At 35.2% G+C, this 16,659-nt stretch overlaps 1 protein-coding gene, 3 non-coding genes and 2 pseudogenes across 4 annotated transcripts; all 6 read left to right on the top strand.

The window, feature by feature from the left end:
- Positions 1-1,661: 1,661 nt before the first annotated feature.
- Positions 1,662-11,954, top strand: LOC106449674 (annotated as a pseudogene).
- On the top strand, positions 1,803-1,873 carry LOC125593724 (annotated as a pseudogene).
- LOC125593729 lies at positions 2,061-2,144 on the top strand. The gene has a single exon (XR_007329624.1). It is a non-coding gene; the product is annotated as a small nucleolar RNA U54 (small nucleolar RNA).
- Positions 2,212-2,309, top strand: LOC125593733. The gene has a single exon (XR_007329627.1). It is a non-coding gene; the product is annotated as a small nucleolar RNA R64/Z200 family (small nucleolar RNA).
- Positions 2,426-2,506, top strand: LOC125593723. The gene has a single exon (XR_007329621.1). It is a non-coding gene; the product is annotated as a small nucleolar RNA Z199 (small nucleolar RNA).
- A 3,993-nt stretch (positions 11,955-15,947) lies between the features above and the next one.
- Positions 15,948-16,340, top strand: LOC111211424. The gene has a single exon (XM_022712498.2). It carries the CDS (start codon positions 15,948-15,950, stop codon positions 16,338-16,340), a length of 393 nt encoding a protein of 130 aa, XP_022568219.2.
- Positions 16,341-16,659: the final 319 nt, after the last annotated feature.

Here is a 16,659-nt window from a genome sequence, read left to right as displayed (position 1 = left end):
CAACAGCTTGAAGCTGCAAAAGATAAAATGATGTAATGTCTGATCAAAAATCTAAAACCAAAAAGAAAGCTGGTGACGAGAAGTTAGCTAACCTGTTTAACCAATCTGTATAACAGTTTGTCCAAGGTGAATAAAACATAAGACTGGTTTCCAATAATAGCTCGACATTCATCCTCAAACTCGTAATTTTCAACTGAGCCATTTAGCAGACTAAACACAGCACTCATAAACCTGCACAAGAAAAACGAGTTGTATAAGAATCTGGATGGTGTCTATATATATAAAGAAAAACAATGGACCAAATTGTAATATATTACACCGATTAGGCTTAGGGAATGTACCTACCTACCTTGCATAAGGATGTGGTGAACCAGCAGAATCTTTTGTATTTCTCCCGGCCCATTCATTTCACCACCACCTGTGCAATATGTTTTTGCTAACGAAATTCTCTCGTAAAGGATCTGGAAATTTCAAAACTAAAAATCGTTACAACTATGAGTGTTCAGGGCTTTGTAATCTGAGAAACGCAAATTATAAGAAATGAGTGAGAGAACCCACTCGATGAAGCCTGAATAGAACATAAAAGTCCTCATTCCCGTAGAATACTCTTTCATCAACATCTCCTGATCTTTTATCAGCAGCTCCATTTCCAATTTCTTCATCTTTCTGGGGTGGTTGTACAGCACAGCAGGTGGTGGTAACATCTTTACTAGCCGGAACACCAAGCATCAGCTCCAGGAAACTGTTCCAGAGTCTCAGAACTTTACCCATCTTCTCTTTGTTAGACCATATCTCCTCACACGAGAACTGGACTAGTTTGAACACATCTTCATGAATATTAGATTATTTCTGAGACTTCTTTTTCAGGTCCTTCATTTCAGACACCAGCGCTGGTATTCAAGCAAAAGGATTAAATATAAAAATGAAACAAATGTATGCAATAAAGGGTGAGGAAGAATTGTCATGGGTTCCTTTTATATAACAAAAGATCTGAACGTGTTGTAATAGTGTTTGCTTTACCTTTTGGCACTCAAGTACTTAGAATCTTGCTGCTTGAAAGAGAAGCTGCGGTGATCAAGTGATTTGTAATGGTATTTCTCATACACATCTGCCCAAACCAAATTAAGATCTTCACGGCATTTTGTCCATTCATCTTGTTTCTGCTTCAAACGAGTTAGAATTACAGGAAGTGCAGCCGCTGGATCCTTACCTATTGTCTCTTTCACGTCAACACCATGGTCCCCATAAAGTCTCTCTATACACTTAGTTATAAGTGATTTGGGATTTTTAGATTTCCGAAAAGGAGAAACTCACGGTTTGCCACGAGAGGAGGCCAGAGGACGTTTCAGTTGAGGGCCAGGTGCGTAAATATCATCATCCCTTATCCGCTTCATTGCTGCTCGAACCGAGTAGAAACACTTCGATTTACCCACACACCACTATTCACATGAACAAGAATTGCGATGACCAGAGAGTGAAATAACTAATAAGCGAAGCTGCTGCTACGTCGGAAAATTGCCTCCTTCGACTCTGTTTCAGCGGCAGCAAATATTTTTCGTATTTTTTTTTGATGGGCTGAATCAAGGCCCATGACAATATAAACGAATCTTCTTTGGCCCAATGGGCCCAAGTATAAATCCTTTTATAAATTACTACTCATTAGGGTTTGCTTCTTATAACTCGTTGAAGACGATATTTAAAAGGAGAGGCGGATACCGCAGAGATAGATCTACTGTTATCTTCTTCTTCACAGGATCTTTAGTTTTTTTTTTTTTTGTGTTTTGGATTCTGAATCGTTCTAAGATCAGTTGATGAGCAAATACTGCAACAATATGAACTATATGATTATTAGTATTTTATTTCTCTGATGATCTACTTTTTGTTTTTCTCTTTTTCGGTTTGTTGGATTAGGAGCAAGAGATGTGATGAGTAACTTAATTGGTCCGTGTTTCAGATTAACCGTGACCGAGACTTTTTAACCAACCTCTGATCTCTGTAGCCTATGTTTCAGTTATTTATTTGTTTTCTCCTACTGAAAACATGAACAAGTTTTGGTGTTTGGCTCTGTGATTACTTTGCCAAATTGGCAGTATACGCTATTCTGAATACAATATGAAAGATACATATTTTAATATATGAGAGCCTTATTATCTACTATATGGTATTTTTTGCTAATCTATATTATGTTTTTCATTTTTTTTAAAACAAAAACTTCTGCTGTGATGATCTTTTGAATAAAATTCACATGTCAGACTTCAGAGATTCGTTAAGAATCAGTGAGAATAAATATTCATAACTCTGAGCAATTTCAATCTCTTTTTTTTTTTTTTTTTTTAATATTTATTATTTTGGCAATTGATTAGTTTAGATTCTTTGGTTCGTTACCTTATGATAATTTCTTGTTTGCATATGCTGAATCGTTATAGGATCAGATGATGAGCAAATACTGCAACAATATGATGGATTAAAATCCTCATGATTCTTAGTATTTAAGTCTCTGATGATCAAATTTGCTTTTTCATTTTTCACAGAATATAACTCATTACTAATTTTTTGTTTGTCCTTGGGTTTTTACTAAATTTTGATTGTAAATAAGAGACATGATGAGTAACAAATTGGTCCGTGTTTCAGATTAACCATGACTGAGAATTTTACACCAAACTCTGATCTTAATTTACTTTTTAGTTAAGTCCCAGCTCTGTAAGATTGTTTTATAACATTGTGTTTGCCCTATTCGCACGAACTGGCTAGACTACTATTGCATAGCAAGATTAACCATTAGTTTATCATTGGAACCCCAACTCTTTTTACGTGTCCATGTTTGACAAACCTATTAGATATGATAAAAGCGGGAATTTATAAACAAACAAGTTTAATGAAAAAAAATTAACGGCTTTTCGGCAATTACCAACTATCAAATAAAAAAAAAAAGTAAAAAAGTTTGTGAGCTACACCAACTATTAAGTAATATGGTGGTAAACATTCCAAGTATCTAAATACATGCTTTATGTATCAAGTGAAAATTAATATGCTAAAAACTACATAGTGAGGTTCAATTGATTTTAGTACAAATAATTAGGGTCAACCCGTAATTATTAAAACTTAAAACCATATTTTATAAAATCAGATCTAACCCAAGACTTCTAACCCGACCCAAGCCTCGTCTTTCCCCAAATTATTTACCGACACTGTTAGGATTCGTAGAGAAAATAAATTTGGGGCAACAGAGAGACATACTCTCTTAGAAACAATTTTTCATAAGAACTTGGCCAGATACGTTGAAAGATTAAGGCTTAGAGAAACAGAGTGAGAGTTTTTACCTTGTGCATCTTCACTTTCATTGGACAGTAAAATCATGTTGATACAACTTCAAAAGGCAGAGTAAAGCTACTAGTAAGTGAACAAAAGACAAGCAAATAACATGAAATTACGACTACAGATGCGTTCAATCTCAAATCAACATTTAATTTAAATCAGCTCATGAGTGTAAGATAACCAAGAGAAATAAGTCAATAACATAAAAGTTTCTTATGAAAAATACATGTTCTAAGAAAAATACAACCTTACGGCTCTGGTTTTGTCTTACTGTTTGTTTTGATTCTCTGTAGTGGAGAGTTTTCTAAGGTTTAAATAGATTAAATCAAGTGATTTTTTTTTGGAATTGGGCTTGCTCTCTCCTGTGATTACTCTCTATACTCTTTCTATACTCTCTTTGTTTTTTGTTTTGACTTTTATTCCGTTCCGTTATTATAGATACAAATCGATTAATGTTTGTAAAGCTATAACGAATGTGAATTGATTTTGAGTCATTGATCATCAAATGAAGAGTGTGGCTCTGTATATATGAAAATCGTTTATACTCTTCTCTCTTGTGTGTCTCTTATCCCAAATTTATTTCCTCTAAGAACCCTAACAATGTCTGGGAAATAATATGGGGAAAGACAAGGTAATATAGCTCGGGTCGTGTTAGAAGTCTCAGATTAGATCTGATTTTATAAAATGTGATTTAAGTTTTAAAAATTATGGATTGACCCCACATATCTGTACTAAAATCAATTAAACCTGATTGTGTAGTTTTTACCATATTAATTTTTACTTCGTACATATAGTATGAATTAACATAGAGATGGTGATGTTAATGACATATTTAGATAATTGAGATGTTAACCACCATAATACACAATACTTTATGTAGCTGAAAAACTTTTTTCCTGAAAAAATTCAAAACTTGCTGTACAATCATTGGTCGCATCAACACATTAACTATAGCTTTTTTAAGCTAAACTGCATGTTAAGAAAATATCATTTTTTATCATCTGCATCGTTGTGATCAGAACTTCTCAGACCTTACGGGTTTTTCAACCCGTTAAGCTCCAGAACCAAGCTTTAATAAACAATCATCATTGTATGTATGCACACTGGTCGCTCTGTTTTCTCTGGTTCCGATTCACCAACCACCAGAAGTGATTATCGATAACCGCACATTCTGGTTAAAGAATTTTTTTAATTTTTTTGGTTAAAGAACCGTTGGTGTCCACCATTCTATGACAAGCAGTGTGAGATATTGATGATTTTTTAAAGGATACAATACGATTTTCTCATTATGACCATATGCATCCTCCCTTATTTGTTTAACCTGGTGTATACTAATTAACTCTGTATATTTACATTACATCTATGTAATATCTCAATCCATCGCCTAGTACATTAGTACATGCCAGGAAGATAGTTCATCACCATATGAAAAATATCACAAAAGGTCTAGACATCATCATCCTGTAAGCGTCACCAATGCTAATCGACATACGAAAAAGAGGATGAGAAAAGTTAGTAGAGAGCAAGTGAATCTGCATAATGTGGCATCCATGGTGAACAAGGAAATAAAGACTCCATCTTCTTTGGGAATGAGACTGTATGTTTGCCATTGAAGTTGGGAGAATAGTGTAAGAAAAAGACTAAACACGCGGGAATGTGATTAAGATCAGAACTTGCAAAGCTATCATTGTTATTAGGGGTGGACATTTTATCCGTTAAATTTGATTTGATTTGTTATTCGTTTTAATTAAAGATATCCATAAGTCTCCGAAGCAAAGCAAATATTAAAAATCAATATCCGTTAGAAGCGAAGCAAATCACAAATATTAAAAGATTTAGAGGCGGATATCCGATCCACTCCGCCTTATATATAGATAGGTGTATATCTATGACTAAAAATAGAATTTTAAATGAATAATCTTATACAATTATTATTTTAACATATAATTTTATATATATAATTAATTATAAAATATAAAATTTTAAAAAAAATCTTTAACGTAAACTACAATTTTTCTAAAAATATTTGTTTTATAAAAAAAAATATTAATTTTAAAAATTCATAAAACACATTGTTTCATTAATTTTTAGTTTATCTTTTATGTTATGTAAAGTTTATTTTAAGAGAAAAACAAATTTGTAGATTTACTTGTATTGTATAAAGTAAATAAAATATCCGTAAATATCCGTGAATATTTGCAAATATCTATAATTGTACAAAGCAAAACACAAATACTGAAAAATATGGTAATATCCAATCTGTGCCCATTCCTAATTGTTATCACAAAGTATGAACAATCTATAAGGTTGGTGATATACTTTATGTAGCAGCCTTTTGAAATAAGAAAAGTAGGGTTGTAAGACCCGATCCCGGCTCTTAAAGCCCAAACTGATCCGCGGCCTTAATACTCATTCTAAATCCAATTGATTCCGATTCTAAATCTTATAATTTCTAAGTTCCATTCAATTCAATTGAGGTTCAAGACAATCAATCTAAACAAAAGAATATAAGGGCAAATCGATTGTATATATATATAAAATGAGATCCATACATCATTCATAGGTTCATACTAATAAGTTACCCACTTAGTCTATCTTAAGTTCACAAGTTGTACAATAGGCTATCAATACTTCACATCTATCTACAATAACCCATTCACCACACATCTTCCCATGGCCAAAGTCTTCACGGTGCTTTTCCTTTACCACGGTCCATGTCCGATCCTGAAACCACACAAATCATATTACATACTCATAAGGCCGATATCCTAACATCAAGTCTAGATTAGCATGGTTCGGATACTTAGAATCTAGGTGCTGTCCAAAATCAACATACTCAAATAAATTCCCAAAAACTAATTAAATTCATGATAATCCCTGATAAATCCCAACTAAGAGATTCCCATAATCAGAACCCAACAAATCACTCTAGAAATGTCAAATCCGATCATGAACAACCCGGCCAAAGGCCTTGGGCGTGGTTGCTGAACCGGCCAAGGCCTGGGTTCAGTGTTCCCTGTCCGATCAAGTCAATCCAACACAATAAACATATAAAACAGGCGCAATAGAAGGGATAGGGAGAAAGGATGTAGGCGCATAGCAAACCGGCCACGAGCCTGATCGGATCATCCGCCGGCTAAGGTCGATTGCTTGCTGTCTACACCACTGACCTTAGGCGTTCTCTCCCCAGGCGCCATCTCCTTCTCCTTGTATTTCTCCTTCTCTCTCTGTCTGGTATCCATCTCTTCAGACCTTGCCTTCCACGATCAAGCCTTCACCGGAACAGCCAAGACTCACGCCGGTTCTCTCCTTAGATCGTCGGATCTCTCTCTTTTTCTTTGGATAATTCTCTCACGATTTTGGCAGGGGTTCCCCAGGGGAATTGTGTGTCAAAATCTGCTCCCAAGGCTCTGTATTTATAGAGAGAGGGGGTCGGAACTGCCTTGGGGCCGAAGGGGTGGGAGTTGTAACCGAAAAGGTGTCTCTCTCTCTCCCTTGTAACCGTTCGGCATAAACTGCCTCAACCGGTCCCCAACTGCCTCCAACTGCTCCTGTTCCTGTCGGTTTCAATCCTGGTTCAAAGGCTAACCTAACCGTCCATGCCACGGCCTCACCATCTAACCGAACCACCATAACCGCCCATGTATATCACTACAAGAAAATTAGCTTATTGTGACGAAATTTTAAGACTATAACTATCCGTAACAAATTTGTGATGTATTAGAGACAATTTTGTGACTACTTTTTTATATCACAAATTAGTAGCTTGTTTGTCACAATGTTTTGACGGATTATGGCGTAACCAATTTTGGTCACAAATAATTACAAAAGTGTGACAAAAATAGGAGACGTAATAAGTGTGACAAACTTGTGACTGTAGTTATTGTTGCATCCGTAACGAATTTGTGGCAGACTCCCGAGTTTCAATTTGTGACAATAGAAAGACTTATCGTTACTAACTAATTGTTTAATCAAAACTCTAAACCCCAAATAAAAGTTTTGAAACCCTAAGCTATAAACAGAAAAAGTAATTACTTTAATACATTGATCCAAAGCTAAGATTCAACGTTTACAAAAGAATTCTAATTTTTCATATGTTATTTTCAAAATTTTACTTTAATCTTCAAACCTTAATCAAAACCCAAACTCTGTATTCCAATTTCTAAATTAAAAATTCTAAACCTTTAACTTTAAATTCTTAGGCATTAGATTTAAATCATAAACCATAAAATAAAATATGCCTATTACTTGTACATAAATAAAACCAATATATAGATCTTGAACTATCTAAACTCAAATCTAACCCTAAGTTATAAACAATAAATTTTAAATATACTAAAATGTAACCCTGATTATATAAAAACTTCAAAATCTAAAATTTACACCAGTTTTTAAATATAAATAATAGAAATTTGAAAATTTTAAGGAAAAATAAATAAATATTATTTGGTTTAAAATTTATTCATGTTATATGTCTAAATATCACAATTCACAACTAATCACAATTTGTCACCCTTTTTTGACAACAAAGATAGAGTTTATTCAAATAGTGAATGGGTAATACAATTTGTCACTTTTATTATATATCACAATTGCTAAAATAAAAGTATGGCCATAAAATTTTGACTGATTTTTTTTTTGTTCCCCCGATTTAAGTGTGTAACCCGCCGCCACAAATATATCCTAAAACCCTAATTACACTTACAATAACTTCTTATTTTTCTTGTTTAATTCGCCTCCATTATCTCTCTCTCTTTTCCTTCGGTTTCGTTCTTAGATCGTATCTCGTTTCTTAATTTTTCAGTCTTGTTCAGTTGCATATAAGAATTTCCGGCAGTGGTTAGAAGAGGAGATGTGTTTCTTCAATCTCTCCAGCAGTGGTAAGAGATCTTCGCATCCAATGTTAATCTTCGTTTTGTTGTGTTCGATGCAGACATTTGCATGTCGACTCAGCTTACTTTGATAGCAGTTAGATCCTTTTGTTTTACGTAATATTAGAGATTTTCCTGCCAATTTCAGTTTACTTTGAATTTTGAGATGAGAAAAGTGAATCGATTCCAGTTTTTGATTCTTCTCAGCCGAGCATAGTTTGATACTTTGATTTTCTACATTTTTGCTCTTTAAATTGTTTTGTTTATTTAGATATATGGACCTTTCATACCAGGTCAATTCAGCGAGATGAAGAATCTAAACCAGTGGAAACACAAGTTCATGTTCTATTGTCGTTACTTTATCTCAGTTTCACCACGCTTGAATTTCCTGGTGAGAAGATTTATTTATCTTTAAAAGTAGTTCTATTGTGATAACGTAGTTATGCTGCGAGAATGATTAGGTTTGAATATTGCAGACTGAGAAAATTTAATATAATTTTTTAAATTGTTGCAGACGCAATTCTGGTAAGCCTTTCAACAGTCAAATACCAAGATGAGAATTGATCTGAGACTACAATACGAACGCTGGAAGCACATCTCTCACTGTTTGATCAGGATCCATAAAAACTACGATCTTTTGCTGAGACACAATTTGCACATTATTACTATTCTAAGATGACCGCCCTGCTCGGCAAGAAAGTTCAGATTGTTTGGGATGATATATTGGTCTGCCACAGCTGATCAAGTGTTCTACCTTCGAATGTGATGGTGGTGGAAAACACAGCATCAATGATCTGCAACAGCGGTGGTGTTGGCCGGTACGGCCGAGACGACAGAATTAGATGTATTGATTTATTGTTTTCTTTTTATCTTTAATTTTAATTATTTAATTAATTTTATTTATTTGTATTACAAAATATTATTCGAAAAATAAATAGATTTTGTTATTATTTTTAAATTTAATTTATATGTACATTTGATTTTATTTTTTAATTGTATATTTTATAATTAAATTACGGCATATAAAAAGCATTAAAATGTATGGTCACAAAGTAGCGTTTTGTTACATATTTTTTGTAACAGTGAGATACAAAATTGGTATGCTGTGTTTGTTACAAATTACGACTGTTTGAGACAATTTGGTTAGTAAGTAATCATGACACTATTACGACGCTGTCGTTCTGTCACTAAATGTAACAAATTGGTTACCGAATATATTTGTCACAAAACTTGTGACATTTTTGTTACTTAAAAAAATTTGTGACGACGGTATTGTAACCATTAACATTTGGTCACTAATTTGTCACAATATCATTATTGTGATTAAAATACTTTTATTGTGACCAATTTTTTTGTCACAATATGTTAATTTTTTTGTAGTGTAACTGCTCAACCGTCCCGGACATGAACACTCAGCCCAGCTGAGTTGAGCTGATTGCTAGCTGGCCCCAGCTGAGTGAGCTAGTCCTTCCAGCTCCGTGAGCTGATGCACACTGACTGAGCTCCTAGTGAACTTCCCCGAGCTCGACCATTGCTTCGCCCAGCTCCCACATTACTCGTCCAGCTCCATAAAACCTATCCTTACTTCCTTCAGGTTAAGTCTCAACCCTTTGATACCCTTAACGCTACACTTGAGCCATGATACGCTTGTCCTTAGTCTAATGACCTGACTGGTGCGTCTCCTCGCACCATGGCTCGTCCCGACGATCCTATCTAGGATCGGAGATGCTACAAGGGTTGTGATATATAAAATTCTCTTTTTGATTGAATATTCATATTTGTTATCTCCTCAGTTTATTTGTCTTCATTCAATTTCCACTGTTTTTTAATTTGATACTGTTACAAGAACTAAGATATAATTAGTGGACTAAATTATTAGAAGCCAATTTAAATATTAGACTCGTTATGCCACATTTGCTCTTTTAATTCTATCATTGACTGGATTAGAATATACTTAATTTGATTTGGTTTGTTGACCTTAATTAAATGATTACTTATCCTGATATTTAATTAAAAACCCCGTCCCACGGGCATGAGTCATATAATAATATGATCGTTTAGTGCATGCAATGGAAGAACCCCGTCCCACGGACCGACCCGCTAAAATCCATACATTTTGCGGGGCAGGTTTGGTCAGCTTTTCTAGAGACCGCGGCCCGCTGTCCCGCCAAGATCCACTTGACAACAAATCTGCGGCTGGACGGGACAACCCAATCACCATCAATAGTGTTAGTTATTCTTTCCTGTTCTCTGGTTAAATCTAGTGCTATTTTCAGCTTAGAGTGCAACATTTCTACTTTCCGTGCTTAAATTTCTGTATATCCGAAAATCGATTCATATGGTTTTTCTAACTATAGTATGAAGTTATTATATTTACCCAAAAAAAAAGAAGTATGAAGTGATTATATTTCCCTTTATGACTAGTTTCCATTTATCTATCGTTTCTCTTCCAGTAGTTTTCCTTTATTTTAATTTACTTTTTTTGCTTTGTTTTTTTTTTAATTAAAAAGTAAAAGAAGAAGGTGATTAGCGAGAGATTGGAAAGAGGTTTTCTAAACGTTATGGTTTTCCATAAAAAGCCAAAGGCCGTCGTTATTACTTTCTTTTTCCCTTTATTAGTTGTTCTATCTCTCTCTCTCTCTCTATTTAAAGACTCGCATACTCTTGTTTGATTGCACGTTCTTCTCATTGAATTAGGCACTCTTAGAGAAGAGAAGCTAGTTTCTGCCACTAAAATAAACTTGCAATGGAGGGAACACTAGTTTCTGAAATCCGGATTCATATGCCTGCTGAGGAGAAGACTTGTGGTATCTGTTTCGATACTGATTTTAAAGCTGAGCAGATGTTTTGTGTTGCTTCTTGTGGTCATGAATTCTGTGTGGAGTGCGTGAAACGGCACATAGAAAGTGCGGGTATTTGAGGGAGACGTACACATAAGATGTCCTTGTTATTATTACTGCAACTCGAACCTGACTTTTGAAAGTTGTGTCCACCTTTTGACACCTAAGCTAAGAGCAATATGGAAACAAAGCCTCGAAGAAGAATCTCTTCCTGCAATAGAGAGAGTTTATTGCCCAAGCGCTCGACTTTAATGTCAAAAACCCGACTCTCCAAACAAGAAGATGGATCTATGAGATGCTGCTTAAATGCTGGGAACCTTTCTGCATCGATTGCAAAGTTCCTTGGCATAAAAACTTGTCCTGCGAGGATTAAAGAGATTGTGTCCAAATCTTACAGAAAATGTAGCAAATCAGAAAAAGTGGCGTCAGTGTAATAACTGCAAACATTTGATCGAACCATCGGGAGGATGCTACCGTGTAACTTGCAGGTATAATAATTCTCTAGTCACAATCTCTACCTTTTTTTTTTGTCAAACAATCACAATCTCTACCTATTATTTATTTATTTGTAATCTCATCGTCCAACTAATTTTTAATCTAATGTTTGATGGATAGATGTGGATTCTCGTTCTGCTAAGCATGTGGAAACCATAGGTGTGTTTGTTCCCCTCGAGATCCGGCAACAGAACTTTGTGTTGGTTTCTTGTGTTTTGCCCTTTATATATTAGCTTACTCTTATTTAATACTCAGCTCAGTGCGATAGTTTGGAATATTAGATCGTTTGGAATATTGTTTCGTTATTTCTTCGCTTGCTGAACTTCTTTTTATTGTAAGCTAGTAGTTTTATATATTGATTAATTTTGTAGATGTGATTTAATCATCTATGTTGATAAGATTATTTGATCTTTTGTAAAAATAAACTATGTTTTTAGAAAATATATTTATTAGGTTAAGTTAATTATATAATTTGCATTTAAGAAGTGTTCTAAACCTGAAAGAAAGTTTCCTTAGCTCAGAAATTATTCATGTATCAATGACGCAAAATATAAAGGCGGATACCCTAGCACGCAGTGTCAGTAAACAGCCGTCTTTCGTCGTCCACATGGATGCAAAGCCCCCAATTTGGTATTCAGAGTCAGTATGAATCTGTTTTAAGTTGATGTCAAAAAAAAAAGTGTTCTAAACACACGGCTGGTATGGCCGTATATATGGTGAACAACAGTATTCTGTACTGTTTTTAGTATAGGGCAGAATAATACAAATTTAATTAGTTGTTCGATCTCTCTCTCTCTCTTTCTCGTTAGCTACTCTAGAAAACAAGCAATAAGAGCAATTTAATTGATGGATATCTCTAATATGTTAGCAATTATATAGTTTTGGTTAATCCTTCATAACCCTAATCAACCCCTAAATCTAATAAGTGAATTACTTAAGCATAGCAAAGCAAAGCATATCAATAATCTGAATAGCTGCAAGGTAGAAAAACTAAGTTCCAATACAAGCTCTGGATAAGTCTTGGATCTTCTCTCCAAACTACTGAAAACCCTAAACTGTTTGTGTGAAAAGTATGAAAAGTAAAGAAAGTGTGTGTTGCCTAAGACAATGACAGGATACATAAATATTAGGTTAAAACTCGGTTATGGGTAATCTTGTAATTATGTGAGACTTGGGTTTAAGTCGGCTGGGAACCAAGTCGGCCTTGTGCGCTTCGTTGTCGATCAACGATAGAAGGTGTTTGTCGATCGACGATTGGCTCTGATGTCAACTTCTAATTGGTTCGATGAATAACTACGAGTTTCTTTTATTTTTATCTCCAAAATGCTTCAAAATCACCGCATTGCTCCAAATATTTCTGAACCTGTAAATATTCTAAGAAGACTCCAATACATAATATATAAACTCTAAAACACTTATATAAATTGGTAAAATCTAATGTATATTTACTCTCCCCGATTTACCGTTTTGTTTGTCCCCAAGCAAAACACATAGTCTTTAAGAAAGAGGTTTTAAAACAACAGGACTCACATAACATAAAAGAACATGTTGAGATGACGAAGAAATGAAACACCCAGCGCCTGAGTGGAGAGCAATGAGGAAAGTCCAGAACTTGCTCATTTTTGTTTGTTTTGGGCTGTGAAATTTTCAGAAGCTACTCAAATCTGAAAGAGTGAGAAAGAGAAAAGAGAGGGAGACAAGTCTGTGAATTTTTCGAGGCTCTTTTATTTTTTTTCTCTGTAAGAAGACGACAAGAGTTACGAAAGGAAGAGCCTAAATTTATAGAAAAATATATGTACGGGTTTGCTACAGTTGCTTCACACTCTTTTCATTGGCTATGCTCATGTCGATCGGTTTATCAAGTGAATCTGCATCCATGGTTCACAAGAAAATAAAGACTCCATCTTCTTTGGGAATAAGACTGTATGTCTGCCGTTGAAGTTGGGAGAATAGTGTATGAAAAAGACTAAGTCATTTACTTTGGTTTCATGCTTTGTATGTTGTTGACTGAACACGCGGGAATGTGATTGAGATCAGAACTTGCAAAGCTATTATTGTTATCACAAAGTATGAACAATCTATAAGGTTGGTGATATACTTTATGTAGCAGCCTTTTGAAATAAGAAAAGTAAGGCTGTGATATATAGAATTCTCTTTTTGAATGAATATTCATATTTGTTATCTCCTCAGTTTATTTGTCTTCATTCAATTTCCACTGTTTTTTAATTTGATACTGTTACAAGAACTAAAATATAATTAATGGAGTAAATTATAAGACCACCCGCAACGCGGGAACGTAAGTGGAACTTAGCGCGGAATCCTAGGCAAATCCGAGTATAATAATAGTTTTATTTTTTCTTTAGCTAAGAAAGGGTCCTTAAACAAAGTGTTTAAGGACTTAATCCTTACGTGCGTGGCAACAGCTGATAGGCGAGGGGTGGGGGTGTCTTTCGCGTGTGGGAAAAAAAAGAATCATTTTCTTTCTCCATCACGAAAAAAAAGAGCTCTCGCGATATCAAAGGCGATTCGGCGATAGGAGAAGGGTGAAGGTAAATCTGAGCTTTCACGTCAATATTTTTGCATTTGAAGTTGTTGCATGTTGTTTTCATCTGTTTTTAGGATTCTATCGAGGGTTTAAATGGATTTAGGGTTTCAAATCGAGTTGGAGATTTTTATCGAATTAGGGTTTTCGTATGGGTTTGCTATTTTCTTCATCTCAATTCGCTTCTTTGTTGTTTTCGTCGTTATTAAGGTTCGGGATTGAGTTATAAATCCTTATAGGGTTCGGGATTGAGTTCTAAATCGATTTAGGGTTCGTGTATAGGGTTCTAAATCGATTAGTTTTTGTTCTTGCAGGTGTTGAAATGGAGGAAGAATTAAGAGATATGAAAGCACACAAAGATTACTACAACATGCTTTATTCGTTGCAGATGCGCAACAAGGTATTCCTAAGCTCTGCCCCTGTGGATCAATCACGAAGGAAGTCGTTGATGAAGAGGACACATATGACTACCTCCCTGGGAAAAGATACTTCATCTGCAAAGACTACGAGGTATATAGTGTTCTATGTTATTAACATTCTTCTACTTCGAAATGAATTTGCAGTTTGACAATGGTTATTATGTTTTGGCAGAATGACGGGCTGCATTTCAGGAAACCATGGGTTATGGGTATGCAACAAGAGGTTGAGAGGCTCAAAATAAAAGTCTACGAGCAGGAGAAGCTTCTGAGAGAGTGCCATGCGCTTAAGGTGAGTTCAAATCTAAATTGTAACATGAAATTGATAGTTGTTTGTACAACCTTTGTAACATAATGATTGGTTTGTCTGATATATGTTCAGGAGCAGGTGAGGATGCTGCATATGCGTCTGACTGAACTTGAGACAGGCCAAAGGAGGTTAGTGTCTAAACTTACCCGTTAACTTAAGTTTGTAGTTTGAAAACAATAACAGTAAACCATCATTTATCACTAAATCTCTTCCTTGTTTGAACTTTAAAACTTTCTAAACGTAAGTTTGTAGTTTGAGAACAATAACTTATGTCCTTTGAACTAGTTAACTTTCTGGTGTGAATTCGATAGTGAAATGATAGGTTGCATAGACCGAGCCACTCTCTGAGATGGAAATAGCTCTGAAAATGAAATTAATGTCTGAGATGTTGTGATAATTGATGGTTTGTTAATGCTAACTTTAGTGATGTTTACTTATCTTTTTACTTTGCTTACGAATCTCATTTTCCCTGTTTCAGGTGAAGTACAAGACCATGTGGGTACTGAAGACGAAAGCTGCTGTATTTTGGTTTGTTTCTTTGTGCTTTGTTTGTTTCTGCTACTGTTTTCATGTGAACCAAGTCACGGGTTCTCTGTTGCCCTTTCTTGGCTTTATAACTATGTTTGTTGTCTCGGCTTTGTAACTCTACTGCTCTTCTTCTACTACCTTCAAAACTTGTATCTCTAGTACCTCTGGAACGTGTAACTCTACTACTGTAAGCTTTCTGTTTCTTCTTTACTTTGGTAATCTTGGACTTGTATGAGATTTGCTTGAACTTGAACTTGAAGCAGCTTTTGTTTCTTCTAGCATTATAATCAAACTCGTGTTTTCACTTTTCATAGTCATCACGCTTGGCCGCTACACAAAATATCTAGCCGCTGCATCTAGCTAGACCACTCATACAACATTTGTACTGAATATCGCCATGAAATGATAAACTCAGATAGCATTTATTTATCGTAATTCGTATGTAATAATACATTCAGCAATAATAAGCACAAAGTATTTTCTTCTTATGGAATAAATACAAGAGAAGACATGCATCAAAATATTCTTTGTTCTTTGTATTTATCAGAACATAAAAGATGGAGGGTGTATTTGTTATAGTTCTAAAACATTTTTCTTGATAAATCAATTTTGAAGGAATTATAGCCGAATATGGGAGATGCATTCGATCAAAGATTCGAAGCGGCTTTCGATGAATGTTTTGAAGATACATACAACAACATCGTGGAGAACCGAACAAAGAAACAAAGCAAACGTGCATATGTCGAACGAAACCGCGAAGAGGGCTATACCCGTCTATGGAATGACTACTTCAGTGAAGATCCGATATTTTCGGCTCATTTATTCAGACAGCGTTTCCGCATGAACAAGGCAGTATTCATGCGTATTGTCGATCGCCTCTTAGAAAATGTTCCATTCTTTCAACAAAGGAGAGATGATGTCGGAAGGTTAGGTCTATCTCCACTACAAAAGTGTACGGCAGCTCTTCGTATGCTTGCTTATGGCTGTGCAGCTGACGCCGTTGACGTATCTCCGACTTGGTGAAAGCACATCACTTTCGTGTTTAACCAATTTCACAGAAGGCGTAATACAATTATTTGGAGATGAGTATCTACGAAGACCCACTCCAGAGGATCTTCAACGACTACTCGATATTGGAGAGATACGCAGCTTTCCTGGGATGATAGGAAGCATCGACTGTATGCATTGGGAGTAGAAAAATTGCCCAACCGCTTGGAAAGGACAGTACACACGTGGATCAGGAAAGCCAACAATTTTCTTGGAGGCTGTATCTTCACAAGATCTTTGGATATGACACACTTTTTTTGGTCCTCCAGGTACCTTAAACGATATTAACGTCCTC

This window comes from Brassica napus, chromosome C9 (genome assembly GCF_020379485.1).
Source record: "Brassica napus cultivar Da-Ae chromosome C9, Da-Ae, whole genome shotgun sequence".
Lineage (NCBI taxonomy): Eukaryota > Viridiplantae > Streptophyta > Magnoliopsida > Brassicales > Brassicaceae > Brassica > Brassica napus.
The sequence above is the reverse complement of the archived record's forward strand: the minus strand, read 5'-3'. Positions and strand labels throughout refer to the sequence as shown.

Coding starts and splice junctions, on each gene's coding strand:
- LOC111211424 (XM_022712498.2), top strand. CDS start 15,948: ATGGGAGATGCATTCGATCAAAGATTCGAAGCGGCTTTCGATGAATGT.